At 33.4% G+C, this 9,696-nt stretch overlaps 2 protein-coding genes across 8 annotated transcripts in view; one reads left to right on the top strand and one right to left on the bottom strand.

The window, feature by feature from the left end:
* The window catches only part of CLIP-190 (Cytoplasmic linker protein 190), a 176,335-nt gene extending 170,711 nt beyond the window's left edge, over positions 1–5,624 (top strand). For all 7 annotated transcript variants that reach the window (XM_089634202.1, XM_089634203.1, XM_089634205.1 and 4 more), the window contains 2 exons: positions 3,164–3,342; positions 5,013–5,624. In XM_089634202.1, the coding sequence (XP_089490328.1) occupies positions 3,164–3,342; positions 5,013–5,059 (226 nt within the window). In that variant the 3' untranslated portion in view covers positions 5,060–5,624. The remainder of the gene's footprint in view (positions 1–3,163; positions 3,343–5,012) is intronic.
* LOC149421997 (DNA-directed RNA polymerase II subunit RPB11) lies at positions 5,419–8,104 on the bottom strand. Its single transcript, XM_089634210.1, has 4 exons — positions 7,852–8,104; positions 7,682–7,771; positions 7,407–7,581; positions 5,419–5,668 (listed from the first exon to the last, which is right to left on the bottom strand). The coding sequence occupies exons 1-4, from the start codon at positions 7,902–7,904 to the stop codon at positions 5,633–5,635; spliced, it is 354 nt and encodes a 117-aa protein (XP_089490336.1). The 5' UTR covers positions 7,905–8,104; the 3' UTR covers positions 5,419–5,632.
* Between the last annotated feature and the right edge of the window lie 1,592 nt (positions 8,105–9,696).

Here is a 9,696-nt window from a genome sequence, read left to right on the forward strand (position 1 = left end):
AGAGGGCGGTAGTTGTACATTAATTAACATGTTAAAATATAACATCACATGTGCGTTTGTCGCAAAGCAATGATCGTATAATATGAATGTGAAATATTAAGTAAAACAAACAACTTAGTAAAAAGGTATGACTTATTTGCATAACCTACTATTTTGGTAAAGCATTTAATTTGACATTTTTTATAAATGTTTCATCATTCACTTGCTGTTGTCATTAGTGTTGAGGAACATTTCCGATACATATAGTTTGTTTTACACGGTGTTCGGAAACTCGTGGTATAAACGGTAAAACCCTTTATAGGTCATAAGCTAAAAACGGATAGTTTTGAGACCTGCAACATTAAGGTTTATATTTCTTTATGTTTACAAGTTATAAGCCCTTGGGTTGTAATCATTCTGAGGTAACGCACAGAGGTCTTGAATCGAACCAACCGCCCGAAGTTCGCACATGTTGAGTAAATTTACGAAAATCGCGTCCTGGTCAGTTTCTCTATAACATTATCAAAGCAGTTATTCCCCTGTAACGCAAATAAATAAAAGTACATTTTCCTTACCAACCTGTCGTTTTGTAATGAAAACAATAATTTTATATCATTTTTTTTAAATGGACACCGGTCAGAAAAAAACCCGCTGGAAAATCGAAAATTTCAAAAAAGCTAAGAAAATTTTTTTTTTTTTTCTGTTCATCAAAATGAATATAGAATACATAAATAAAACCATTAAGGGCGTATCGTTTAAAAAAAGTTGTCCTATAAAGGGATAACTTGTGAATAACCTTTCATTTATTGACAATTTTGGGTTATGACTTTTTTTATTTGAGCTTTCGTTTTCGAGAAAATCGAAGGTGAATTTATTTGGTGAATTTCTTAATTTTATATTTGATAGAATATCTATACATATTAATAACATCATTAATAAATTGACCTCGAGAAATAAAAGAAATTTTATTTTTTTATTTATATATTTGTTAAATTATTCTGTGTTATTTAGTACAACTAAACAATAATCTTTTTTCATTTATTCGTTACTTGAAGCATACCTTGTTTGGAGTATTTTTTCCGGCTGCCATGGATAAATCATAATATTGATCTACAAAGAGAAAAATAATATTGGTAATTTTTGGTTCAATTACCAAACGTGCCCTATGATAAAACGTTCACTCTCCCACTTGGTCAGAGCGCGTAAAGACAATGAATTCTCTCACACACACTTGCATAAAGATGCCGCCAGTAAACAACATGACGTTAGTGCTAACCGTTAGGAAAAGGAACGCATATTAAATGTTGAGTTTTAAAATATGACACTTGAAAAAATACAATACGTCAAATTTACATGAAAAAAGAGAATTTGTGAGTAATTACTGTTTTTGTAGCTTCATTAGATTATTGCAATGCTTCAAGTGAGTCGGTATTCTACTTTTAGACCCATTAATGAAACATTTTGATGGCATTTTCGAAATATATACGCCGTGAAACAGGGAGCGATAGCTTCAGTACCGTTCACGGGGGCTTCTCACCCGTAATAAGTAAAATACTGTGAAATGTCTTGAAAATTTGGTGCAAGATGAAGTATTTATTTAATTGTTAATATCCACAGATATCATAACGATAATAAGAGGCCGTACTTCTACAGATGTGTGTATTATATACATATTTTAAATTAAAAATATTGTGTAAAAGCGTTTTTAATGCGATAATCATGGATCGAAGTTTTAAAAGTGGGTTGTATGGTGTATCAATGTTTTTATTTTTTATAGTCGAATGCCTACAACAACTACAAAAAAAAATAGGCAGACTGAAAAATAATAGTCCATTAATTGGTATAAAAAAATATGAAGTCTGAGAATGACATACGAAAGGTAGTATTAAGCCGTTTTAGGGAGCTGTTTTCCAGCAAATCACCATTATGCCCTATAACCCACTCTTAAGGTTAAACGCAACGCTCGTTGTATTCTACGTGTTCACAGATGGCGTTAATTAATTAATTTTGTTTAAATACGCTTTTGCAAGGTATTGCTTTACAATATTAAGACAAATCATTTGTTTGCGCCCGTATATACGCAATATGAATATGAATCAATAGTTTTGTTCGTTTAAAGACTTAATTCTTTCGAGAAAGGCACACAAATACAATATTTTACCGATGATTCAATCCAATATTGTATTTGTATGCCTTTCTCGATAGAATTGAGTTTTTATATGGACAAAACTATTTATTCATATTCATATTGCGTATATGAGGGCGCAAACAAATAATTTGTCTTAATACTGTAAAGCAATACCTTGCAAAAGCGTATTTAAACGAAATTAATTAATTAACGCCATCTGTGAACACGTAGAATACAACGAGCGTTGCGTTTAACCTTAACGTCACTGAATAATAATCACAAAACTTTACAGATTATTCAGAGGTGATATCACACTAGGCAGACCCGTGAGAAATCATGGGATAGTCATAAAGGCGCTATTGCATGCTAATATTTCGTTGAAACATGTTCCACTATTAATAATAATAAAAATAATTATTATTTTATTCCAGTATGTGGGGGGGGGGAGGTTAGTGCAATCCCACACGTCCCATATAGATATACTTTTTTTTGTTGTTTAATAGTTATAATAAATTAACAAATAAGGACAACTGTGCAGGGTGTGGTCTTGAGTGCGCTTGGGCCCAGCGCTCACTCAGGAGTGGCGCTTGGTGCTGGTAGGCTGCGGTCACCAACGTGTTGGCGGAGGCCATTAGCCGCATCCTGGCTCCAGTGACCCGGTGTCTCATCAGGACGGCAAATCCATCCACTCCTAGTTCCGTGAACATTGTCGACGCGCTGCTGTATCTTTGGTATCCAAATATGATTCTACAGGAGTCATTATATTGAATTCGGAGTCGTTCCATCGAGCAAGTTCGGTAGTGACACCATGTTTCACACGTATACAGGCCAGTACAGAATGCGTTGAACAGTATTTTTTTAACGGTATTGCTGCATTTGCAATGTGCGGGCAGTTTCCGATCATTTGACGTAAGCGTTGGAAGACAAATTGGAGGTCAAAATGTGGAACTATGTAATCTCTATTTTGTTAAGTTGAGGGAGATAAGGAAGGTCAGCCGATAGCGACTTAGCAATCTGTCTAAAAATTATTGTAACGATATTGTGTTTTTTTTCCAGCAACGGGCTGAAGGCACGCGTTCTGGCCCCGCGCATGTTCTGTGACATCTGCGACGTGTTTGATGCTCACGAAACGGAAGACTGCCCTCGCCAGACCAGCGAGGCTGACACCTTGCCCGCACAGCCTGACAAGAAGAAGGCCACGCCCGCCCCCCGCCTCTATTGCGAGATATGCGAGGGTAATCATTCTATAATATCTTTTAACAGATTTTTTAATAATAATAATACTATTTTTGTGAAATATCACCTCAATTACACTTAACTTAACCTTCGCGACTGTCGCATTTGTGATGCATCGGCGACTATCTCATGAAGTTTTGATAAAACACATACTTAGGACAGATTGTTTCATAGAAAATGAACAATTCATCAAATTTCAAAGTAAAAATTCGAGTTCTGAGATATTTTTATTCAAGTTATGTTATTTTATCAGATTACAACAGAACTGGAATAGTCCTTTCACAGAACTTTAATAGAACTTGAATATTAGCTTTGATATTTGATGATTGTTCAAATTATGTGTAATAACCTATCCTTATTGTTAAAACATGCGGTGTGATGTGATGGATTGCGTTAAAAAGGCCAGCTTTTTCAACTAGAAATTACCATAAAAATTTACGCCAAAAGTATGCTCTCCTAACTTATAGTTTGTATTATGGTGTAAACTTTGATTCATTCAACCTTCCGATGACACCGCTGATCTAAGAGCCGACTATAATGATTTGGCATTTCCAGGAATATGTAGATAGTACCTATAATTCGAGCCTTTCCCGTAATAATTGCCCTGTTTATTAAATAAGTATATTCTATTCTATAACTGTATATTCATGGTTTAATTTAATTCAAATAATTCATTATTTGTTTACACTTTTTTATTTTTTCACCGGACCAGTTTCAGCCTGTAACGGCCACCTTCAGACTGGTAACAATTAAAGAAAAAATTTCTTATAATTATCTTCATAATCGCTTATTTAAATCTATATAAATATTTCAATTATGGAAATAATGAATTGATCATTTCAATTTTATTAGATACATATATATTTACCAATGACATTATAAACTACAGAGACATGTTGTAGAGTTCTCAAAAGTGGCCAAAGACACGGTGATTGTCGAACTTATAATTTAGTGGTTTTAGCAAACTGTCGAGCGTTGCGTGAGGTTGTGTGCTATCGCTACCTAAATTGCGTAAATGAGTGCCAAATTGCTCTCGTCTGTGATAAGAAAATGTTGTTCGTTACACGGCAAACACTATTACAAAACACGCAAATTGGAGCGAATATAGCAACTATAATATAAGACAGGCAGTAGGTCATCTCATACTATCGTTCTGTATTCGTCTAAGCGATTAAGATATTGGCATCTCGGTCACACCTGTGGTGTAGAATGTGGTATTCACCGCAACTTTTAAATACAAAAACACCACCCGATTACTATATCTATATCATTCATATATATATTTTTTTAATATGTCTTTTTTATATATGAACAATGTCTAAATTAAGAATTTACTGTAAACGTAAGATTGTTTGTTAGTTGCCACATTTTCTTTTAATTTTGTGAGACCATAACGGGTCTAGATGTATTGTAATGTCATTGATATTTACCCATCGCTACATCATTGATCTTGTAAATCTCAGTTCCTTTTGTTTCATAATATTACAAATTCATAATTAGAACTACTTGACAATATTTTCATTGAAAAAAAAAGGTGCTTACTTAAACTCGAAAATACTTTGTGTGGTACCTACTACTGCTGTTTGATACATTCAAATTTTTTTTAAATCTCCTTACTCTAAATTTTAAATATATGTTTATACTTACATTTGTTTTTCTCTTATTTCAGTATTTGGCCACGCTACAGAGGACTGTGATGATGAAGAAACCTATTAGAATCAAACAAACTCATTTTACACTATCTGACCATTTTTGCTGCCTTTAAAAATGTGTACGCCGATAATCTAAATAATTTATTGTTAATTTGTTACAATGCTATTTAATTTAAATGGCGATGTTACCAAAATTGTAATGTTTTATCCAAGTTGTTTGTTATATTGTAATCATGTTACATTATTGCATATGTATCCTGTTTTGTTACATATTTTGTATAAATTGAATTACAATGTGATTAGGCTTAACATTTTAGGCAATTTAATTATTTTTAATACCTGACTAATCGTATTTATTGTAGAAAAAAAAGGGTTTCTGTTTGTTCTTTAATTTGCTTTTCGGTCCTAGTAAGAAAAACAAAATTATCAAAAATATAATTATGTTTAATTTATCAATTTACATATTTATTAAAAAAAAGTTACACATAGTTTGATGAATTTTTTTACTATTTATATTGTGAAAACTGAAGTGTTTCAGACGTTAGGTGAATAATTTGATTGATGTCGCTTGAGACAATACTTTAATCTTAAAATAATTATTTATTATAATAAATAATTTATTTTTCTAAGCAGCATTTTAATCCAATCCTTCCTTCTTCTCCTTAATTGCCTCCTGAAAGAAAAAACAATAAGTTCTTAGTATTACTTATTTATTTGGGACCGGTCTGATTTCACCTCCAGTGGACATCTTTAGGATGATCGCTATGAGACGGGCCAGGTTGAAGAGATCTCCCTTTCGAGAATAGGGTGAGTTTTCCAAACAGATGGCACAGATCCTCTCTTTAGGGTCATTTTAAAAAACTTTATAAAATTTGGAGCTGTTTCCGCAGCACACCTCTCCAATACCAAGGCAAGTATTCCGTCAAGCCAACTACCTTTGTTAAGCAACAGCAGAACCCCATTTATTGTGGTTAATGATGGTTAAATTCCCTGGAATTTATTTTCGGGGAATATTGCGGTAATTTTCATCTAAATGGTGAAATCCCCAGACTAACCGATGAGGTCGTCTCCTGCAACGAATTACTATGTATATTTTTAATTAGAGCATGCTGAGGGCAAACTTATTTGAATTTTTAGAAAATACCGAATAGTACAAGTAGTAAAGAAGAAAGAATAGTAAAACAGCACTGAAACCGACAGCACTTCAAATAATAATATAGGTTTAAATACTTTGGCAATGCACGGGAAACACCTTGTTACTGAAACCGGCAGCACTTCAAATATAGGTTTAAATACTTTGGCAATGCACGGGAACAACCTTGTTACTGAAACAGGCAGCACTTCAAATATAGGTTTAAATACTTTGGCAATGCACGGGAACAAACTTGTTACTGAAACAGGCAGCACTTCAAATATAGGTTTAAATACTTTGGCAATGCACGGGAACAACCTTGTTACTTCCCCAAACAAAAGTCAAATGCATGTTTACCAAAAATATTTATATTTATTACACATTTTTAAAAAGATTATGATGTAATTTGTTTAAAGTGAAGTTCGGAAATAACATTGTTATTTTTTACAGTGAAAGATGTAACCTGCGCAATGATGGAGGGCTTAGAGCTAGGAGAGGAATTGAACGCACAATGCGAGAGTAAGAATCAGACGCAGTAATCTTTTAGGATCGCTGGCCACGCTTAATACACAATTTTAATAAAAAAACCACTCTGTATCAGTTAGATAACAATGAGAAGTATTTCATTTTTTGGAAATGGAAAATAATGCATTTTAGTAGCTATTTCTTTAAAAGAAACGGGTAATTTGACGTCTTCCCTTCATGCCATGTTTTGACATAATAATTATAAATTGTTTTTTATTTATGTTTTAATTAAACCTAAACTGATAACCTATTTTAGGGTCATATGTTCATATTTTGGTTCAAATAAGAGAAGGAAAAAAAACTAAAAATAAACTTTGACATCAAAATAACAATGGCCGCCAAGTAACAATCGGTTTTAATTTTAACGAAATAAACATTAATACACTATTTTCCATTTCCAGAAACAGAAATACTTACTTCTCATTGTTATCTAACTATTACTATTTTTTAAATAAAATTTATGTAGTCTCCTTATTTTCTGCATATTTATCTATTTTTTTAAATAACACCTTGATTCAACTTAATTACCATAAAAGCCAACTATTATTACTATTCGGACATGTTTTTTTTCTTGTTGGACATATTTGTATTGAACGTGGTCAGCGATTTGAATAGTCTACCAATATGTGTAAAAAGAAATTACAAGAAAAGAAAGTCAAGGGAGATGAATTTAATGTAGAGCTGTCTGCCCTTTGTCCATGTCTATTTATGACATAATTTATCTAGTTTCTACATGTAAAAACAAAAAACTTACTTTAAATCTCTCTTCGAACAGTGACAGTTCTGAAATAAGGTCTGTAATGGCGTTGGTGAGGGCGTCTTGTGGAGTGTAGTCGGATGTGGTCTGTATTCTGATGACGAACTTGTGTTCCAGGGGGTGAGGTAGCTTGTATCCAGCGAATAAAACCTTGGGATCTTTTAACAACTGGCTGAAAATAGGTTAGAAAAAACAAAATTACGTCGCAATTTTTAAACAATACATCATATAGGTCCAATAACGCATATTAAATATGCGAATCAAATACATACTTTCTGATCATGTTTCCTAGTGTATGATCTTCTTTATTTACGGTAAAAACGGCAGCATTTGTGACTTTTGTGTCCTCTTCCTTTTGTACCCTGTAATTTAGAAAACCGATTAGTTTTCTATAGGATTTAAAAACATTCAAAGCGTTATCTACTATATAATGAAAACTTACTTCTTCTCTCCTTCGTATAAAAGGAAGGACTCGAAGGTTGGTGGCGCATTCATATTTAAACTTTATAAACGCCTGATTCCTGATTCACGGTGAAAACAAAATAATCAAAATAATTGACAGATCAAAGATCTGACCAGATCTGACCATGATCTGACCCATAAATATACCACTCTCTAGATCGATATCTTCGGGCTTTTTGTATCCAACTCTGACCAGATCTGACCATGATCTGACCCATAAATATACCACTCTCTAGATCGATATCTTCGGGCTTTTTGTATCCAACAGAATTATACAGTACTTAACCACAGATATACAAGCAGTACCTACCGTGCGGAGCAGAGCAGTAGACAAGGTAGAGGAACCTCAAGGCCATTTAAAAAAAGATGCGACCATAGACAACATAATTGCTCTCAGCCTACTCTATTCATTCACTAGCCCAAAAAAACTATTATAAAAATAAAAATGTCCTTGAAGCAGAAAAATGTCGAAATGTTTTCCAAGGGCAAGGTTCATCTGACTAAGAAAATAAACTTTTACAGTGCATTTCCTTAAGATGAAACTTGTTAATCTGAGAAGAAGAAACCCAAAATGACAAGAAATTTGCAAAAACACTGAAGAAAATTTCCAAAACATGATTGTCCGACAGTACGACGAAAAATTCCGACATTTTTCAGCCTCATGAACTCATGGTTACATATGTTTAAAAATCTTTAATTTCACCAAAACAATAAGATAATACAGGATAACACTAATCAATAACATGAATAAGTTTATCGATATAATAAATAACATTTATACGTTGTGGAGGAAGACATATGTCAAGTATGAAGCATTGTTCAAAAAACCGAACGAATAACCTAAAACTGTTAATTCACTTTAAACTTGAACTTACGTAGGTAGGTTGAATATAATATGTTTGTAACTTGCTAACACTATACTGGCTTATATTGTATTTTTATCACGAACAACTTTAACACGCAATATTTTCGACGGAAATGATAGTATTTCGGCAGCAAATGACAACCCGCGTGTATAAATAAACCACTCTCATTTTGTTTGAATGATTTGAAACTGTCAAACGCCAAAATTCCGTCATCTCTTTCTGTTACACGAGTCATTATGGTAGAGAGCGAGAGATCAAACCAATCCTTCTGTTCTCACCAATGAGATCTGAGCTTTTAGCCATATTATTCGTTTTCTATAAGAATTTTGAGGTGGGCGTGGCGGTTTCAAATGAGTTTCAAGGCCAAAGCTTAGTTAAATGCCCCTGTATCTGACTTTCAGACCATAGACAAAGTGAAAATAAGAAAACGTTGGTTTTTTATTCTTGGCTATGTTCTAGCGATGGGCACAATCGATGAATCATCGATAATTTACTCGATATTTTTGATTCATTTTCATGGACAAATCGATTCTGTCAAAAATCATCGCACAGTCCGAGACAATCGTTTTGAAAATCATTCGAAACCACAACCGTCACGTCATTAGTAAGAATTCAATCGAAAACAAAATTATTTCAGATTGCTCGACAAACGAGATCATAAAACGAAATATGATAGTGATTTGTTTTTGGGGTATTATGCCGTATTGCGCTACCTTCTTCTTTAGCCAACGTTTCGGACAGAATTGCAGTGTCCATCATCAGGGCAGATGTGTGATGTGATGTGTGATATGCTGATGATGGACACTAAAATGCTGTCCGAAACATTGGCTAAAAAAGGAGGTAGCGTAGCGTACGGCAAAATACCCCAAAAACTAATCACTATAATACTTTTGGCCGTGAAAATCGCAAATCATACCAAATGAAATATTATTCCCGTGGTACATTGTGTTACGTACTAC

This window comes from Hesperophylax consimilis, chromosome 8 (genome assembly GCF_061612785.1).
Source record: "Hesperophylax consimilis isolate HC1 chromosome 8, BYU_Hcon_1.0, whole genome shotgun sequence".
Lineage (NCBI taxonomy): Eukaryota > Metazoa > Arthropoda > Insecta > Trichoptera > Limnephilidae > Hesperophylax > Hesperophylax consimilis.

Coding starts and splice junctions, on each gene's coding strand:
- LOC149421997 (XM_089634210.1), bottom strand. CDS start 7,904: ATGAATGCGCCACCAACCTTCGAGTCCTTCCTTTTATACGAAGGAGAG. Junction 7,772..7,851: donor TTATACGAAGGAGAGAAGAA/GTAAGTTTTCAT, acceptor TCTAAATTACAG/GGTACAAAAGGAAGAGGACA. Junction 7,582..7,681: donor CTAGGAAACATGATCAGAAA/GTATGTATTTGA, acceptor ACCTATTTTCAG/CCAGTTGTTAAAAGATCCCA.